We start from the raw sequence: 20,818 nt of genomic DNA, 5'->3' as shown, positions 1-20,818 counted from the left end.
TAATTAAACAGGGAACACTTGGAACTAATAGAACTGAAGACAAGAACAGAAAACATTACCAAATAAGGAAAACAGGAAGTGTTGTCCAGAACACTGACATACTGCGGCTTACAGTAAAAATCAAATTGGACTTCATTTTCTTCATTTCAGGCTTAAACACCTGTAGTATGCATATAAATATGTACAGTACATACAATTCATCCAATTGAAAAAAAAGAAAAGAAAAACATAGCTCAACAATTTTCAGAAATGTTATTTATAAACATAAAATGCTGAACATGTCTTGAAGATGTGCTGAAACAGTGGCCACATTTAAATCTAGACTCAAAACACATCTGTTTAGATGTGCATTTACTGAGTACGTCCGAATGATTGCACTGTTTTTTTTTGTTTGTTTGTATTTTTGGTTATTATTATTATTATTAAATGCTTTAATTCATTTTAAATCCATTTTTAAATAAATATTTCACTTTAATTTATGTAAAACACTTTGGTTTACTGTGTATGAACTGTGCTATATCAACAAATGTGCCTTGCCTTTTATCATTGTAACCAGCTACAGTCATTTAAATCAACTAAACCCATTTTAATCAAATCTATTATACACATAAGAGCTGCTGTACCTGAACATGTGTGACAGAGTTGAGTGATATTAAGATGTGTGGTCTGGTTTGTGATGGGATTGTTGAGCACACAGCTGTAGCTGTTTTTCTCCTGATATTCCACCTCCAGAGGTAGAGAGAGACTGATGCTGAGATCAGACACACTGATGCTGGACAATAAACTGTTTCCTTTGTACCAGGAGAGAGTCACATGACCCACATTCAACACTGAACACAACAATGAACAATTCTGCTGTGATGAAGATGATGATGATGATGATGATGATGAACAGTCTCTGGTAATGTCAGGAACAGACAGACGAGCTGAGAAAGATTAGAAACAAACATGTTAAGTGAGAGTTCTTGATGTCATTCAGTTTAAACTAAATATTTAGGATGCATTTACTTTTAAAACTATTGCAAATAAAAGACAAATATTTATCTCACCATAGACAGTCAGATTAAAACTTTTGCTAACATTTCTGATAATCTGTAGTTGATAGAGTCCAGTGTGTTCAGTTCTGGTGTTTGTGATGGTCAGAGATCCAGTTTGATGATCCAGCTTCAGTCTGTCTCTGAATCTCTCATCAAGAACATCATCAAATACAGTGATGCTGCCGGCCATTACATTGATTTCAGCTACTGAAGTGTTTTCAGATCCAAACTTCCACAAAATCAGATCATCATTCATCATTTCAGTAAAACCAGATTCTAGAGTGACTGAATCTCCCTCCGTCACTGACACTGACTTCACTGTATTAACACCAAATGTACCTGAAGAGTTTGATCAAAGATGAAAAGGTAAACAATTTTATCGTCTTAACTGCTCTGTATTCAACAGTGAAATGAAGAACAAAGAGGAAAAATAATAAATGAAAGGAGAAATAGATAGACAGGGATGGGAGATAAATCACCATTGATATATATATATATATATATATATATATATATATATATATATATATATATATATATATATATATATATATACGGATTTGGTGAGCTCATGTGAACAAACTGACTGAATCTGTCCTTAATATGATCTCCTGCGATCCAATAAATTGTACAATAATTTTCCTGTTCAATTTCAGAATGTATTTTACTCCGATATAATGAATGCAAATCAATCTTCTTACCCTATATAAAAACCAAAGCATGACCTAAATCAGCTGAAACATTAAATAATAATAATAAAAAACATACATTTGTAACTTACCATCCAGTTGCCACAAACACAAGCAGAACAAAATGACAACATAAACCATTTTCTCTGAGCACTCTTAATATTATCATGAAACTCTATGAAGACAGCTCAGACTTGACAGAAGTGTGACGTAAGTGTGTGTGTGTGTCTGTGGATCCTCCCCCAACAGGATTCGACCACCCTTCACTGACCACACACACACTAGGATTACACACTAATTACATCTAATATATGCCATTTATTCAGATTTACTATACAGTGGCAGAAAACAATCTCTACAGGCAGATGTTAAATGATTATTGCAGTTTGTTATCATGGGAATTTTTTTTTACCTTAATTTATAATGGTCAGCCTGTGTAGATGTGCTTTAGTGTCTATGAGTGATGAGTAAGAATAATTGGTTCCTGTAACTCTCAATGGACTGTTTCTCATACATCAGTAAAGGTTTTTTTTTTATTTTTTATTTTATTTTTTATTTTATTTTTTGTAAAAAGGAAGTCAAATCGTAAGGTTCATATTAAAACAGGAAATGAAAACACTCTTTACCCACCTAACCTACTACTGACCCACACGCATAAACTCGCATCCAGTAAAACACAGCGGGTTTCCATCCAATCTGCTCACATTACATTTCTTTGAAGATAAACGTGACCACAGAATGTTTCACTTTGACACATCAACTACGCGCATTGCTGGTCACGTTCATTCTCTTCGTTAGAAGAAAGAAAGAAAGAAAGAAAGAAAGAAAGAAAGAAAGAAAGAAAGAAAGAAAGAAAGAAAGAAAGAACATTTTCTTATGGGCGTGTTTGAATTTAATGTGGTTTAAAAAAAAAATATCGTCTGTATTGTGCAACCATAGCGGTAAGGTTCTTCGCCTTCAAGGCATTTAAACAAAACGAAAGTAAACTTAGCCGTAGATTACGTGATTTGCTGAGAAACGAGCCTCGAAATGGAAATGAAACTCTTTATGGATTTAGCCTCTGTTTCATACGTAATATCATTAATACATTGATCTACAGGTTTAGGCTGGCGCTGGTCTCCCTGAATAACCAGCTGATAAATGCTCAAACGTTAAAAGCTGACAATAGTTGCACAAGCTAAAACCGGCATACGAGCAGGTGTATGATAGCTTTCAGCAGCGATAACCAAATTGCATTGTAGATATTTAACTTGCTTATTACTATGAGTTGACGAACAGAAAACTAATATAATATAAACACGATAAACACCCTCCTCCTCTCTCCTCCCCCATCTTACATACCTACAATAATAGCAAGTTACTATCGCTTTCTTTATACAGCAACAGCGGCACCAGCATAACTTCTCCCTTTTTAATTACTTTTCTTTTTTGTTATTACAGATTTAACTGATCGATCAGGGGAACATCAACTGCAATCATGGGAGGCTACCTTGTGCTCACTTTGTTTGTTTTTCTTGTTGATGGTAAGTCATTTGAATTAAATTGCATGTGATATTTTCTTAAATAAATGTCTCTGGCAATCTCTCTCTCTCTCTCTCTCTCTCTCTCTCTCTGTCTCTTTCTACACTGTATATAGGTTAGTATAAAATCTAAATTTAAATAGAGCGATCTAACTCCAAGTAAGGACTGATTGCAAGTACACCCGGCTGCAGCCTGCAGATCGAAGCGGGGCTGCACCTGGGGCGGGGTTGCACGTGTAGCCCCGCCCCACACCTACTCTGATTGGTTCGATCGTCTTTCATAGACATTAATGAAAGGAAATGTGTGCGAAGTTGGTGTAAGACAGAGTTGTTTAAAAAGCCAAAAAACGCTGTGCAGTTTTACAAAGCCTTTATTATAAAGCAGGTGTTTAATTGTTAACTTGTCTCACTATGTCTGATTTATTGAATCACGAGATGTTAGCTGCTGCAAGTTTAATCTTCTAGACCAATCGAATTCACAAAAGAATTAGGGACATTTTTAAACACTTAATGTGAAAGTACGTGGCTTTATACATTAAAAATGTTTTAAAAAGACCAAACTCAGTAAACAAATTATTATTAAAGCATTCTACTCAGAGACAAGAAGATATGATGACAGAATACAAACGCAACGCGTTTAATTACGCGTTAAGCATTTTCCTCCCATAACCTGCTTGTCTGTAAATAGAATGCTTTATTAAAAATGTTTGGCGTTTGGAGACACCCAGACAGCAAGCAGTTTTGGCCCAGATCCGGCCCACATCTGGCCAACATGGATTTCACACGGGCCAGCTGTGGGCTGGATCTGGGCCGAAACTGCTTGCTGTCTGGGGAGCGGAATGTTGCTGCTCGGATCGTATTCGAATTCTGAGTATGGGTCACCATACTTGGCTGTATTCACTGTCAGTTTCACTGTCACTTTCAACTTAACTCAACCAATTGAGTGTACACTCTAAACATAAGAGTCAAACAGAAAACGAAAGTTTTGCTTTGATATTCAAAGAAATGATTCCAGCTTCAGTTTCACTTCACTAATATGACCTTCAATGGTTGACTAAACAGATGATAAAGTGTTCAAGTAGTTAATGTATTAAATGTTTATCTGCAATTATCCTACCTCACATTTTCTTTTCCCCATGAAAAATGTAGAACAGTAAATCCCATCTTCTGTGATTGTATTCACCGAAATCATCTTTTGCCATTTAAACGACAAACAATTAAAGTTAAGAAAGTCAAAAATATAGTTTGTCACTGTCTCCAGGTCTGGTTGCTGACACATCTGGATTGAACTTGCTGTCAGTGATGGAGGGACACAATGCGACTCTAAGCACAGGAGTTACCAAACAACAACGTGACAAGATGCTGTGGTATTTCAACAATACTCTGATAGCTCTGATCAATGGAGATCCCAGTAAGAGTTGTCTGTATTATGGTGAAGGAGGGATATTCAGAGACAGACTGAAGGTGGACTATGAGACTGGATCTCTGATCATCACAGACATCACAACTCAACACGCTGGACGTTATGAAGCAAATTTCATCCAAAGCAAGAGCACGGGAACCAGCCAAAGCTTGAATCGAAACAGCAAGTGTGACGGCACAAAAATCACCAGAAAAATGAGCAACATCGGCGAAGCCATCAAAACTTCAAGTGTTTCTGTCACTGGTGAGTATAATTCAGTCATTCAGGGATCCATTCACTCACAAGCTGCATTTTACAAACAAATATGGTTAAACTCAGCAATTCTCTGAATGTGGATGTTTAGATGGTGTTAAAAATATTATAATTTGGTCCTCTAAGACATTTTATCAGAATTGATCACTTTGACTAGTGATGTTCCTTATTCCACAATAACAGCGATATTAGAAACAGGATGCTGTAGGTGGTTTGTTCCTTGTTTGGAAAGGTTTTCCTGCAGCTACAAATAAATAGAAATGGCTTTAAAAAAATAATGGATTAAAAAGTAATACTAATATCCCTCCAAATTGGGGATCTATCATCTTTGGACTGTAATGTTGTGCGAAATTTGGGTGTCATTTTTGATAAATCTATGTGTTTTAGCAGTCATGTAAAATCTGTGGTTCGTTCCTGTTTTTTCCATCTCAGGAACATCGCTAAGATTAGATCTGTGGTTTCTAAAAAAGAGATGGAGATGCTTATTCATGCTTTTATTTCTTCTCGTCTTGACTTTTGCAATGTACTGTACACTTGTTTAAACAAATCCTCTATGGACAAGTTGCAAGTGGTACAGAATGCAGCTGCAAGACTTTTGAATAAGACCAACAGAAGAACACATATTACACCTATACTTAAGGCTCTACATTGGCTTCCAATTAGTTTTAGAGTACAGTTTAAAATTTTAACCATTACTTACAGAGCGTTGCATGATCAGGCTCCCTCTTATATCCAGGATATACTGCATGTATACACTTCTGGTCGCTCTTTGAGGTCTTCTGGTCAAAACCTTTTAACTGTTCCTAGAACACGTTTTAAAACAAGAGGTGACCGAGCCTTCTGTGTGGTGGCTCCAAGGCTCTGGAACTCCCTTCCATTAGCCTTGAGAGCTTTGGATTCAGTGGAAGCTTTTAAAAAATGCCTTAAGACGCATCTTTTTAGACAAGCATTTAATTAGCAATATGGTTTTGTATGTTTTTGTGTATCTGTGTATATTTGTATGTTATGTGCATGAGTATATCTGTTAAGTGTATATTTTAATTTAATTAATTAAAAGACTTTTTTGTCTGTGAAAAGTGCTATAGAAATAAAGCTTACTTACTTACTTACTAAATAAAAATAACAGTTTTTTTTTTATTATTATTATTTATTCATTATCATTCCATTGTGTTTTCCAGCCTCTCTCTCTAGTACTGACAAACCCAACAAAGTATCATACAATGGGGACAAGGAACAAGAGCATGAAAGCAGTATGTTTTTTCCTCCCTTCTTTTTTTATTTATGTACAATAGATCACAGAACAAATACTAGTTCATTTATAAAGGCACATTGTTCTAAAGAGTGACCGCCTCCAACATATTCCTCCCAAATTGATCTCTGTCAGTTATATTCAGGTTTGTCAGCAATGATTTTATTGTTAGTATTATAACTGTTATTTTACATATAATGTTATTTATTTTTAACTGACTGTAATCTTAAATATCTTATTTGAAATAAATCAATCAAAAGATTTAGCAATGTATTTAATAAACAATAATTTCAAAAATTTTAACAGGAATTAGTCTTTCAGATCTCTATAGGATCTTTGAGAGGCTCCATAAAGAGAATATATCCAGTGAATACTGTACAACAGACTGTCAGATTCACTCACACTAATGTCTCTTTTCTTAATTCAGGTCTGTCTTTGGGTCTTATAGCTGGAATATGTGTTGGTGTGTTGCTGCTAGCTACAGCTGCTATTCTTGGTGTGATTAACTATCGTTGCAGGAGATCTAGCAAGGGCAAGTATCACCTACAGATAAGAATTTTACAGAAAAACCATCTTTATTAACCAAAATTAGTGTTTAATTGTCTGTGTGTTTTTCTTTTTTTTTTTTTTACAGAAAACATTGATAAAAACAAGTCTGAGCAGCTGCTGAAAGTCCCATTGTAAGGTAAGACACTGCGTTATTGTACATTGAACTTGAAATCAATTTATTTTAGCTATATTTAAATGAACAAATTTAGTTGACTAACTTTCAACATTTTATTTAAATGTAGCTAAAATGAAGGTATACGGATTAATAAATGCCTTCCGAAGTGAAGCGATGCATTTTTGTAAGAAAAATATCCATATTTACAACTTTTATAAACGTTAATCTCTGAAGTAGCATCCATCAGATGATGTAGGCCAGGGGTCGGCAGTCTACAGCACGTGTGCCAACAGTGGCAAGCAGATGGATGAACGCTGGCACGCGAGCGAGAGCGAAAACTGCATACTGACGTACATTCTGAGGTAATAACTTCTCATAGTCACAAAGGAACTGATAGGAACTATAAATACTATTAAAGTATGAGAATTAAGTTGTGCTAGTCGCTGCACATACTTGGCGCTTCAGATCAAATCCTCAGCGGTCTTACAGCGCTCGTCAATGTCAAAATGACTGAGATGGCCAATCAAATCAAAGTAGGCGGGGTTTACTGTTCACAGAATCAAAGTGCAAAGCGTCAGTTTAATGTTAAAGTTGGCACGTCATGCCGAAAAGGTTGCCGACGCCTGATTTATTATTATATGATTATATTTTAGAGTAAAATCTTGATTAAAGGTTTATTATTATAAATTATTATTATTATTATTATAAATAATAGCTATTTTTATCACTTGTAGTTATAAATAGTCACTTGGAATTATGAATTTGATTTACTTAAAAAAATTATTTATTTTTATTTTGTCTTATTTTATGCATTTATCATACGCTAAGAAAAAGCCTCTCCATGTTAGTTAATATAAAATGTCATAAATAATAATATATACGTTATATTGGCTTATGCTGAAATCTCAGACATTTGTCTTTACAAATCTTTGTTTTGTTTTGCTTTCTCCTCTGTCACTCGCGTATTCGTCATTGCGTTTGCCCACATCCTACGTCATCCGGTGGACAACACTCTCGTGAACGTGCGCACGACAGGTAGCGGAGGCTAAAGACAAAGGTTTAAGTTGTAAATATGGATATTGTTCTTAAAAAATGCATTGTGCCGCTTCAGAGGGCCTTTATTAACCCCTCTCGGAGCTGTGTGGACTTCTTTTATAATGGATTGGTTCAGTTCTTTTGGACATTAAATTCTGGGCTACCATCCACTCCCATTATAAAGCTTGGAAGAGCCAGGATGTTTTTAAATATAACTCTGATTGTATTCGTCTGAAAGAAAAATGTCATATATGAGGCTTGAGGATTAGTAAATCATGGAGTAATTTTCATTTTTGGGTGAACTATTCCTTTAATATAACGTAAATTATGTCTCCATGTAGCCGTTTCACATCATTAAAATAATGTCGACCCAACATATGTATAAAACAATGTGGATTTTTTTAAATAATGCAAGTCTTTCATGGGTTTTTTACTACACCTTTCAGACACATCATGTCTATTATATTAAGCCACAGAAGCCTTAATACTCTGGGTTCCCTTTAACTGGAAATCTTGTTAACTTGATGACAGATGTGATGATTTTTTAAAACAAATAAATACACTGTAAACATTGTTTATTTATTTCTCTTTGTTTTCTGTGATTACTTGTTTTCTTACAGAACGACAAAGGTCGAGCGATTTGACAAGATTGTAACAAGAACTGGGCCCCCTCAGACTCAAATATAAGGAGAGCAATTTAGTGGGGAAGAACAGTGAACCAAATCTTGTAAAATGTTCATTAAAAGTACAAATTACTATTTACTTTTACTATAAAATTTGAATGTTCCTGGAGTGGCTGTTTGAGTGTTTCTGCAACCACGAGGTGGAGGCAGTCGCTGTAATACCTACCGAAATGGAAATGTTTTTTTCTTTGTACCTCGGTATCTATTTACAAATAATCTGACTGTAACACTGTTTCTGAAATTATACAGCCAATACCTTGTGATTATTAGGAAAATGGACATATCTAGACTGTGTAAATGTTGTTAAAATGCTATCGAAATTATTTTTATTAGCTTTTATTTGCATCTCTGTACTATGCATTAGCCAACTATGAAACTTACATAGCACAAAGTTGCTTTTTGAGGAGAAACATATATTAAGAGAAACATATATTAAGCTATTCTGTATAAGAGAACCACTAATTTTACATAGATATATTCCACATGAAGTACTACACTACCCATATAATAGTATATAATACTGTCTGTGAAAACTGTTTAAATGCTGTAAACAACAATTCACGTGTAGACCAAATAAGAGCTGTAAAAATCTCCCTCCTGATTATATGGGGATATAACCACCCCAAAATCGTGGCATTAATCACTTACCCCATGTCGTTCCAAACCCGTAAAACTATTGTCACTATTGTTCATCTTCGAAACACAATTTAAGATATTTTGGATGAAAACCGGAGGGCTTGAGAGTGTCCCATAGACTGCCAAGTAAGTAGCTAACACTCTCAATGTCCAGAAAAGTATGAAAAGCATCGTCAGAATAGTCCAACTGCCTCCAGTGCTTGTTATGAAGCGACGAGAATACTTTTTGTACACGAAGAAAACAAAAATAACGACTTCAACAGTCCACCTCCTCTGTGTCTCTCCAAAACACCGTAGCGCCATTTTGGCAAATCTGAGCTGTACGCAGATGGCGTATGGAGTCGCGCGACAAGGATGCATTGTTTATGTGTTTTGGTATTTACGTTTTGGTTTGAATGAAAACAGTGCGACAGCGCAGCGCGGTTGACAAAGAAGAGCGTACGGCCGGTGTTCTGAAATATTCGGTTTCTGAGATTTTCGGTGACGCTGGGCGGAGCATACGTGAATATTCATGAGTTTCCTGTTTCGCGTTAAAGCGACCCTGAAAATATTAGTACTTTGTCACCGGATCACATAAACTGGTCAACACGGTAGTTTAATTACGTTTCAGCTTTGAATGAAGATAAGCAAACGTAGAATATAATTGTTCGTTTGTGCACTAAATGTTATTAATTGTTTGCTTATTTGCCAGAGGCATCTGCCCATCGTTAGAATACGCTACAAGTAAATGGACCAGCAGCTGTTAAACATTTAATCACATTCCTCTGTTGCTATTAAAAACATCTCATTTGATAAGTATGTCGTTTGAGGTTGTGAATGGTGTCACAAACTTTTTTTTTCTCCTTAAAAAAGGTGTCAAGTGGAAGTACATGACAAAGCCTGCAGTTTATGTGAAGAAGCTGTTTGTTTGCAATTAATATATCTGTTACAAATCAGCAGAGTTTGATACTTGCACTTCTGCCTCTTATTTTTTTTTTCCTATGTCAAACAATCAATCAATCACCTTTATTTATATAGTGCTTTAAACAAAATACATTGCGTCAAAGCACTGAACAACATTCATTTGGAAAACAGTGTCTCAATAATGCAAAATGATAGTTAAAGGCAGTTCATCATTGAATTCAGTGATGTCATCTCTGTTCAGTTGAAAATAGTGTCTGTTTTTATTTGCAATCAAGTCAATGATATCGATGTAGATGAAGTGACCCCAACTAAGCAAGCCAGAGGCGACAGCGGCAAGGAACCGAAACTCCATCGGTGACAGAATGGAGAAAAAAACCTTGGGAGAAACCAGGCTCAGTTGGGGGGTCAGTTCTCCTCTGACCAGACGAAACCAGTAGTTCAATTCCAGGCTGCAGCAAAGTCAGATTGTGCAGAAGAATCATCTGTTTCCTGTGGTCTTGTCCTGGTGCTCCTCTGAGACAAGGTCTTTACAGGGGATCTGTATCTGGGCTCTAGTTGTCCTGGTCTCCGCTGTCTTTCAGGGGTGTAGAGGTCCTTTCTAGGTGCTGATCCACCATCTGGTCTGGATACATACTGGATCCGGGTGACTGCAGTGACCCTCTGATCTGGACACAGACTGGATCTGGTGGCCACGGTGACCTCAGAATAAGAGAGAAACAGACAAATATTAGCGTAGATGCCATTCCTCTAATGATGTAGCAAGTACATCAGGTGTTATGTGAAGTGTTTCCGGTTCCAGTTTACCTAATTAATGCAGCCTAAAAATCCTTTAACGGATTTGGATATTAAAAGCATACACTGTAAACCCTAATAAGTTGAGACTACTCAAATGATTTGAGGAAAGTGGTTGCGTAAGTAAAATTGAGTAATGGCAAAATTGACAACTCAATTCAATGGAGTTGACCTAATGTTGGTCTCTTCATTGAATTAACTTAAATGTTCAAGTACAGATAACTTAAAAAGGAAAATAGACTTAACTTAAATTTTTGAGTTTTATGTGGTTTACTTGTTTTAATGATTTAATACAAATATTGTTTTTCCATTAACAGCTTTATTTGGTTTATACATTTACATTAATTTAAGAAACATTACTAATATCAAGCTCATATTTTTAAGTCACATTTAGACACTTGAACAGCACTTAAGCTCACATTTTTAGAAAACAGTAGCTCATATTTTTAACAGCAAGCTGCATTTTTAAGTCACATTAAAATATTGAGCTCATGTTTAACAGTAAGCTTACATTTTTACAGAACATTACACTCACAAAAAAAAAAAAAAAAACATTAAGCTCATATGTTTAAGTCTCATTTTCAAAAGACCATGTTTAATGTAAATGTGTTGCAATTAAAAGTGCGCCAAGCAATTTCTTGATTTTAGCCAAACAGCTGGTTTGCCAACGATTGTGTTTTAGGCTGCAGGTCTTTCTGCCCCAAGGAAAGTAAAATCCGCTGAATGAAGTCAAACATGTATCCCAGTGACTTTGGGTAACTCAGGTGCAATGCATATAGAAGTCCGAACAGAAGGCACATTGCTTCTTCAGGAAGGTCATGTAGATTGTCCATCACTAATTTTCCCTCGATTATGATTCCAATCGAAGAGGGAGACCCATCTTGTCCCATCTTCAACTATCAAAATCCCCACTGGCACATAAAGAATTGAGCGGTGATCATCGGACATCTAGTGAAAAAACATTAACAAATTAAAATTAATTCACATACATGCAAGCTCATTTACATTTCAAAAAGGTGCAACTTAAAGGGTTAGTTCACCAAAAAAATTAAAATTCTGTTAGTAATTACTCACCCTCACGTTGTTTCAACGCAGTAATACATCATCGGAACACAAATTAAAATATTTTTGATGATCCGAGTTGTCTCACTCCTCCATAGGCTTCTCTGTAATTTAACTTGCCAGCCCAGAAAGTTTGTAAAGACATGTTAAAATAGTACAAGTGACCACAGTGGCTGAACCAGAAATTTATCAAGCGTAGCGTTACGTTATGTAACAGCGCAGCGCCTCTGGGTTGTACATCAGAACGGAGGCTCACGCTGGTCATGTGTGTGATGGTGGCCAATAGTGAGCCTACGTTCTGACGTACAACCCAGAAGTGCTGCACTGTTAGACTACTTGAACTCACTCAGAGAAACAGAGGACAATGTATAGTTGAATAGACGTTATTTTGTTTGTTTTTTTGCGCACAAAAGTATTCTCATTGCTTGATAAACTTTAGGTTGAGGCACTGTAGTCACTTTGACTATTTTAACAATGTTTTTAACTTTCTGGGCCGGCAAGTTACAATTACAATAGAAACCTATGGAGGAGTGAGACAGCTCTCAGATTTCATCAAAAATATCTTAATTTGTGCTCCGAAGATGAACGAAAGTATTACAGGTTTGGAACAACATGAGGGTGAGTAATTACTGACAGAATTTTCATTTTTTATTACACATTCACACGATGTCTCACATACACTGCATCAATATCAACCTAAAAGGGTTAGTTCACCCAAAATTTAAATCTCTGTCATTAATTACTGAACCTTGTGTTGTTGCACATCTGAAAGACCTACGTTAATCTTCGGAACATATTAAAATATTTTTAATGAAACCCATGAGGTTTCAGTCTGTCCATTCTAGAGATCCAATTCAATTACCACTTTCAAGGTCCAAGAAGGTATGAAAGACATCATTAAAGTAATCCATGTGACTCCAGTGGTTTAACCTCAATTTCATGAAGCTGCACAAGTAAAAAAAAAAAAAAAAAAGTACAACTTATAAAAAAATATTATCTCCAATGCACGGTCACGCAATTACGTCTGCTCTCACATGAATACAAAACTCACACGTTGTGGCGCTATATGAGATACTGTCTTGAGCGGGCGTTGCAGATAAACAATTACACTGGTAAATTATGTTTTTTTTGCACAAACATAGCACTCGTTTTGCTTCAGAAAATTGAGGTTAAACCACTGGAGTACAGAAGTACAGAGTACTGCAACAAAGTCTTTCCTATCATCCTTGAAAGTGTAGTTGTGTTGGATGTCAATGGAGGGACATAAAGTTACAGAATATCATTAAAAAAAAAATCTATTGTGTCTTAAAGATGGAATGACACAAGGGTGAGTCAATGAATTACAGAATTTTCATTTTTGAGTGAATTAACCCTTTAGATTGATACAGTGTGTGTGAATGACCGAGATTGTGAATGTGTTAGAGTGTGTATAGAGGGTGAGAGGGTGTCTTTTGGACATTTTCTCCTTGGAACACTTACCAAACACATCTTAAAGAAAGCAGGAGTCATCTCCAAACCAAAGGGGTAGTCCTTTAAGCACCAAAGTTCAGTTTCAGTTGGCTCTGATAGCTTGTGTGAAAAAAATAAAATGTTATTAAATCCAACCACTTGATAATAATACATTATTATAGCCTTTAAACATTTAATCAGAGATCAACTATGAAGTCTATATTGCAGTTTATAAAGAATCAATCTACTATCTTCTAAGATATATCTAGGATAAATTATTGGGACTTCTAACTAACCTTTGTTGCTTCAGAAGGTTCATCAAAAGCTGACCAGCAACTCCCGTTCTGGCTCTGAAAATGTCCAAGAGCCATGTACTATGTTGGTCAAGGGTCTCGTAAAATTCCCTTTTCAAGATCTTACCAGCAATCCTATTAAACTCCACGTAGACCTGAAAAAATTAAGAAGGGGAAAGTAACAACATGCATGCATGGTGTGCTTGATTATTTTTTAAGATAACAAGCTAATTCCAGTCAAAGGTACAAAAATGTGTTAATTAAAAAAAGGTTAATTATTTATTTACTTACATTTAAAAGGATTTTTCATTCATGAATAAAAATTTGCTGTCAATTTACTCACTCTAGCATCCAAGATGTGGGCGACTTTATTTAGCAGAACATTAAGGGAGATTTTTAGCTGAAACTGTTGTCTTTGGCTATTCATATAATGAAAGTCAACTGTAACCATCCCTTTGATTGTCAAAAAACGTGTACAAGCAAAACAAAATCGATAATTGTGATTCTTGATGATATATTTGTGTCTTATGAAATGAAACGATAAGTCTATGCAAGCAAAATTATTTATAACATTATTACCTTTACCTTGTACAAACAGCCCTGAGTGTATTTTCTACAGTCTGGAGTGCGAGTGTAAAGATATATCAAACTTTGGGAATATGTGAAAACTCAATCTTCCCAATTTGAGATCACTCATGTGAACAATCTTACTTTTTTATACAGGTTACAGCATCAAGGATAGTAGCAAGTACCATTTTGCACATCCTGCTAGTTGTAAATAAACCACACATCAGGGTGCTTGCGCTCCAGGCTGTCAGGAGGAGATGGGTCTGTTGTGTTGTTCATCAAAATGATACTTGCTGCTATCCTTAATGTTGCAACCCGTTTAAAAAAGCAAAATTACATTCACATGTGTCATCTCAAATCGGGAAGATTGACAGATTCCCAAAGTTTGATGTACATCTTTACGCTTGTGTTCCAGACTGTAGTAAACAAATTCAGCTTTGTTTGCAGAGGCTGTGAATTAAAGGTAATATATGAGGTTTAGTTTCTTGCATAGACCTATCATTTCATATAATTTCATTCCACATAACTATTCATTAATTAATAATATCTCTGTAAATGTGTCGCAGGCAGGAAAAGGTCTGCTTTTTTTATTAACATACCGGCCAAAGAAATTCTTATAACGATTAACGTTAGGCAATAGGCATAAGTCAGTATTCACGCGGCAGCCCAATTTTACACCAAATAAAAGAAAAGTCCTTTCACAAATTACACAAAGAGACATTTCAGTGTCTGGAAATAGATTTTTCATGAAGTTCGAGCCGCAATATCACGCTTAGGTCTATTGTAAACAACAGTGCTAAGTTAGTCTGTAAAACATTGACTATGTTTGGAAGTTAGGGGATTTTAACTTAAACGCATTTATACCTTAAGTCCAGTTGTATAAAAAAATAAAATAAAACATAGCAGACAATAAAGCAAAATTTACCAGCGTAACGTTACTCCTGTGGCCTCGACTCTTCCCCCTCCTCGTCTGCTTCATAACCACCTGCCTGCTAATGTTACTGTCCCTACAGGAGGAAAACGGGAAATTCAGATGTTCTTACAGAAAGTTGGTAACACGAACGTGGCAGCTAAGCAAAATTTAAATATATATTTTTCCATTATTCTACCTACCAGCGTACTCTGGGTCTTTCACAACGACTCTCTTCCCGCCTGCTTTAACGCCTGTCTGACTGCTTGTGCAGCTGCCCGCTGCCAGAGTAAAACGGAAAAGTATTTTCAACATGCAAATAATATGACAATAAAACGTATAAGGAAATAAAAAAACAACGTGTGTATATTTATGCGTTGTGTTTAAACCTTTACTTACCTATTTAACTTTAAACTGTATTATTTATTTCTTCTTTCAGGTGTTCCTGCAAATGATTGTGAACCACAATCAGTGCTGCGTCTTCAGCAAATTCGAACAACAATTCCCGCCTTGTGTTATATTGGCCAATCAGCGCTGTTGTCAAGGCAGAATTTCAAGCGCGACCAATCATTTTTAAACAGAGACGTAGCGAATAATTTAAATAAATGGAAATTCTGAGTTAATAACACTTAAAATCTTAATTCAAAAGATTTTTACTGCCAATGAGTAATTTAAACACACCTGTTTAAGTTTTGATGGCAAAACTTGGTGTTATAAGTAATGTGAAGTTATGTTAACTTGATTTCTTTATTAATTACAACATTAGGGTTTACAGTGTATTAGTATGTTATGTGTATGCCAGGTTAAAGAGATGGGTCTTTAATCTAGATTTAAACTGCAAGAGTGTGTCTGCCTCCCGAACAATGTTAGGTAGATTATTCCAGAGTTTAGGCGCCAAATAGGAAAAGGATCTGCCGCCCACAGTTGATTTTGATATTCTAGGTATTATCAAATTGCCTGAGTTTTGAGAACGTAGCGGACGTAGAGGAGTATAATGTAAAAGGAGCTCATTCAAATACTGAGGTGCTAAACCATTCAGGGCTTTATAAGTAATAAGCAATATTTTAAAATATATACGATGTTTGATAGGGAGCCAGTGCATTGTGGACAGGACCGGGCTAATATGGTCATACTTCCTGGTTCTAGTAAGTAATGTGTGTACTTTAGTGTAATAATTAAACAAATCATATGCAAAAAAAAAAAAAAAAAAAAATTTGTAAAGCTTGCTATTTGATACAAATGTTGTGTTGTTTAACCAGTATTGTTTAAAGTTTTACTACAATTTGTTCCTGAAATCCACACTTTTGAAATCAAGATAAATCAAAGGTAATCAAACCAAGCACAACCTAATAAAACACGTTTCATGGATAAAGGGCTTTGTAAAAAAAGATCATGTTTGTGGATATTCTACTAATATTAAAAACACGTGGGTCATTCTTGAATGGCTTATTCTGCAATGGGTATAAAAAATCTGGTCCCATTGATTTGGAAACATGTTTCTTCTCCCAACATTTAGACTGATTTATTTAAATTTGTTCATGGTGTTTAAATCTCTGTTTGCCATTTGTTGTTCATATAGGAATTTACTTTAATAATGTATTTAATAATTTACTTACAACAGAAATCCTATAACATGTGCTTGCTTATGTGAATCAGTAGGCCTGTCCCTAAACACATATACAAGTAAACCCTTGTGTAGCTTTCACCTGTTATTTTTTTTTAAACATGTATTTTATGTTTATACAGGTGTGTAGTAAATGTCATTTATGTAATTCCTTCACCTCATCTGTCAATAAAACTCTTAACACAGAATCAGTTGAAGTCTTTATTCAGCAAAAGCAATCTACTTTTATTTTTGGAATGAAAATAAACAAATTACTGTATGTTTTGATATAGCCATTTGTTATTAAACTACAAAACATTGTAATTGTTATAAGTTTTTAGAAAATAAGCAAAACATTGTTAAAGTACGACAAGGTTGTAGATTTCAAAACTTGACCTATACACATTTGAGTCAAAATTATTTTCAAGTGCACCACAATGCAGTTTATGATTAAAGACGTTTTTTAATTTATTTTAATTATATAGTGCATTTTATCTACTAAATTTCTAAATTTTGGGGCAAATAAATAAATTAAAATACAGAGATTAAGCATGTTTATATTCCAGTTCATATGTGCATTAAAAAAAAAAAAACATCCAGCTTTCACTTTTGTTATTAAACACATTTTTTTTGAATGACTGAGTAAACGATTAGGAATGACACAGAATAATCATTAGAGTTCAGGAGATTGTGTTGAACAGGACCACATCCCTAAATGCATTGAAGCAACTGCCATGAGATTGGTTGATTAGATAATCACATTAATGAGAAATTGAACAGGTGTTCCTAATAATCCTTTAGGTAAGTGTAGATCTGCGATCTATTTACACTATGTGCGTGAATCGGTGGGCGGGGCTAAACAGGCAGTGATGGCGTAGTAGCAGGCATTGATCATCTTCTGTGGAGGCGGTGTTTAAGCACACTATTACATCATAGAGTCCTACATTCCACAAACGTTGTTTTAGCAGACTGGCTTCAATATAAGCTGTTTTTAGACTAACAAGAATGTATTGAGTTCTAAAACTTGCTTTTATGATACAGTGAGCCCATATATGTCAAAAGATCAAGGGAATTTCGATTTCTAATTTCATGACCCTTTTAAGGCTCCACCTGGCTCCTTCTTCTCTTTGGCTCCACCCCTTTTTGGCTTCATTTTTCTCTTCCTTCCCTCCAGATGCACCTCAGTCCTCACTTCTGGTGCTATCCTGTCAGACCCTTTTCTTCGCCTCTATCTCTGAATCCGGCAGCATTGCCTCGGACTACTGTGCATAAGATACCATGCTGAACCATTGCCAAAGCCCTCTCCCTCTACCTTTGAACAGTCTGATATGACACAGTGTTTAGTTGATTTTCCTATGTTTCCATTCAGTTTTCTATAGTCACTATAGTCTAGAATGAAGTACATGAGATTTGCTCAGATTTTGCCCCAGTCTGCAGTCTGGAGAAGCTGACACTAGATGCTGAAGGCAGAGCCAGTCTATAGATTTGATTTGACCTATTTCATAGAAAAGTGAGTCATGTATGATGGTCACAGACTCCATTTTTTTTATTCTTAGACTATTAATCCATTCAGATGGAGGAGACCAGATGTCTGATATTTTGAGTGGATTTTAGAAAGCATATTGTTTTGTGAACCACATTAATGTCTGATAGTGTATGATTTTACTTATCGGGAAAAACAGTGTAATTGACACTCAATACAGTTTAAACTGAAATGTTAAATAATATTCACCTGATGGCCACACATGTACTGGAAACCTTTGATACAGTTCAGAAGAAAACACTGATCATTTTTATTTTAGCAGATGAAACCTATTTAAACTAAGAAATGTCACAATATTAATGGATTTCTGTTCTGTTTTCAACTTTAACAGTTTTTGTAAGATCTGATGTCATTGACCAAAACAACAACAGCAGCCGCAGCAGCCACGCCCATCAAAGCAGTGACGACCAATCGGATCACAGCTTCAACTGTATCACAACACTGGACACAGACTTCTGGGGATGTAAAAAAAAAAAGAAGTAATAATAGTGCTGTCATTTTTAACAAGATGGTTTATTCTCTGTAACAATCTCAAAATTGTGTTAAAAAACATTAATATCACGGCTGGTTTACCTGCACGTGCCTGACAGAATTTAGTGAAGTTGAGCTGTTCATATTCTGATGAAGATGAAGATGATGATGAAGACAGAGAGTTACTGCTGATGGCACGGACAGGCAGACGAGCTGAACATGACATAAATATTCACAACATAGGTCAATAAGACACTGGTTCAAAAGTTTGCCACTGAAGGCAATTTCAGTAAACACACAGGATTGGAAACATTTTGAAACAGTTATGAAATAATTAAGCCTCATTTACTAAAATCACTTGACTGCTGGTGTGATGTGTACTCTACGAAAAATAAGTTTATTCAAGTGTGCTATTAGTATACTTCTTTTAAACTAAAATTAGGAAAGTATGCTTTTAGTTTACTTTTTATGTACTTATCAGAAATTAGCTTTATGTGCTCTTCAGATATATACTTAATATTACATTTAAGTATACTTTAATTATTCTTACAAAAAGTCTAAATATATTTGAGCTATAATCCTAGAATCCATGTTTTCATTATTATACAGTAGAGGGCGCTAGTACACTTCTTCTGCACAGAATTTCCAAAATAACACAAGTGATGAAGAAAAAAGAAACACCAGATACTAACCTGTTTTTATACTGTCTATGATACTAACACATGTACTCTAACACGATCATCTGACATGAAACAGCATCAAAACTGTAATGTTATGGAATAAAATGTTGACCGATGAAGAGGTAATAATTACAGTCAAGCTTTGGGGTGTTGATCGATTCCATCTACATTTTGATTATCATTCTGAATCCAATTCATAGAGTTTTTTTCAGCTTTTTGTTCAAAATGTTATTTCTTTATTTTTTTATGAAACCTAACCACATTAAAATGTTTGAAAAAAGAATGCATGAAGCTAGAATAAAATGTTTTTGTTTACAAGCAGATACTCTGTTCTTTCTTTGGATGTTTTGTATGTTCAGATATTCATATAACAAAATATATACACAAGAACTAAATGGTGACATAGAAGTATAATTAAAGTATGATGTAAAGTTCACTAGAATATAGAATACAATAGAATATAGATAACATATCAAATGATGACAGTGCCATTTTGAAATGTCATGTCAAATATTGGCTCATTTTGGATTTCATGAGAGCTACACATTCCAGAAAGTTTGGGACAGGTAGCAATAAGAAGCCGGAAAAGTTAAATGTACATATAAGGAACAGCTGGAGGACCGATTTGTAACTTATTACTTATTATTTGGAAAAGAGCATAATATCATCCAAACATTCAGAGAATCTGGAACAATCTATTTAAAACAATTTAAAATTAACTTATTTTTCACGTTAAAATCATATATTTTCTCAGTTTAAACATTTGACATATCATCTATGTTGTATTCTTAATAAAATACTGAAATTTGAAACTTCCACATCACTGCATTCTGTTTTTATTCCCAATTTGTACAGTGTCCCAACATTTTTGTAATCAAGTTTGTACTTAGAACTGTCACGATCTTTAGTTGGAGTGCCCATGATCTTCTGTAGAGGGCACTTCACTCAGGACTCAATCAGAACTCCATTTCCCATCCTGCCTCATTCCTGGTACTGATTGCACACAAACACCTGCATCTGCACTCACACCTGCACCTCATTTCAGCTAATACACACACATATATAAGCAACACACTCACTCCACCCCGTCGACTTTCAAGAGTCTAGTCAGGTCACCGTTGACCGTCCAGAGTCAGGTCAAGTCACCATTAACACCCAACAGTCAAGTAAAACAACAGTTAAACTTCATGAGTCAAGTCAGTTCCCTGTTGACCTCCCAGAGTCAAGTCAGGTCCCCATTGATCAGATCCCTTTACCAGAGCCTAGTCAGATCACCGCTGACCATCCAGAGTTAGGTCAAATCACCTCTGACCATCCAGAGTTAGGTCAAATCACCTCTGACCATCCAGAGTAAGGT

The 20,818-nt window shown here is 35.3% G+C and overlaps 2 protein-coding genes and 1 long non-coding RNA gene across 3 annotated transcripts; 1 reads left to right on the top strand and 2 right to left on the bottom strand.

Moving 5' to 3' along the window:
• Positions 1-172: 172 nt before the first annotated feature.
• Positions 173-1,498, bottom strand: LOC127987128 (SLAM family member 9-like). The gene is made up of 2 exons (XM_052589427.1): positions 1,050-1,498; positions 173-926 (listed from the first exon to the last, which is right to left on the bottom strand). Exons 1-2 carry the CDS (start codon positions 1,294-1,296, stop codon positions 544-546), a joined length of 630 nt encoding a protein of 209 aa, XP_052445387.1. The 5' UTR covers positions 1,297-1,498; the 3' UTR covers positions 173-543.
• A 1,605-nt stretch (positions 1,499-3,103) lies between these two features.
• On the top strand, positions 3,104-8,615 carry LOC127987119 (uncharacterized). The gene is made up of 6 exons (XM_052589417.1): positions 3,104-3,249; positions 4,508-4,912; positions 6,100-6,171; positions 6,598-6,702; positions 6,805-6,855; positions 8,490-8,615. The coding sequence occupies exons 1-5, from the start codon at positions 3,204-3,206 to the stop codon at positions 6,852-6,854; spliced, it is 678 nt and encodes a 225-aa protein (XP_052445377.1). The 5' UTR covers positions 3,104-3,203; the 3' UTR covers position 6,855; positions 8,490-8,615.
• A 2,553-nt stretch (positions 8,616-11,168) lies between these two features.
• LOC127987137 (uncharacterized) lies at positions 11,169-15,454 on the bottom strand. The gene is made up of 5 exons (XR_008161044.1): positions 15,368-15,454; positions 15,180-15,261; positions 13,691-13,842; positions 13,425-13,514; positions 11,169-11,831 (listed from the first exon to the last, which is right to left on the bottom strand). It is a non-coding gene; the product is annotated as an uncharacterized LOC127987137 (long non-coding RNA).
• Between the last annotated feature and the right edge of the window lie 5,364 nt (positions 15,455-20,818).

Source organism: Carassius gibelio, chromosome B22, assembly GCF_023724105.1.
Source record: "Carassius gibelio isolate Cgi1373 ecotype wild population from Czech Republic chromosome B22, carGib1.2-hapl.c, whole genome shotgun sequence".
NCBI classification, from domain to species: Eukaryota; Metazoa; Chordata; class Actinopteri; order Cypriniformes; family Cyprinidae; genus Carassius; species Carassius gibelio.
This window is presented reverse-complemented; position numbering and strand designations above follow the sequence as displayed.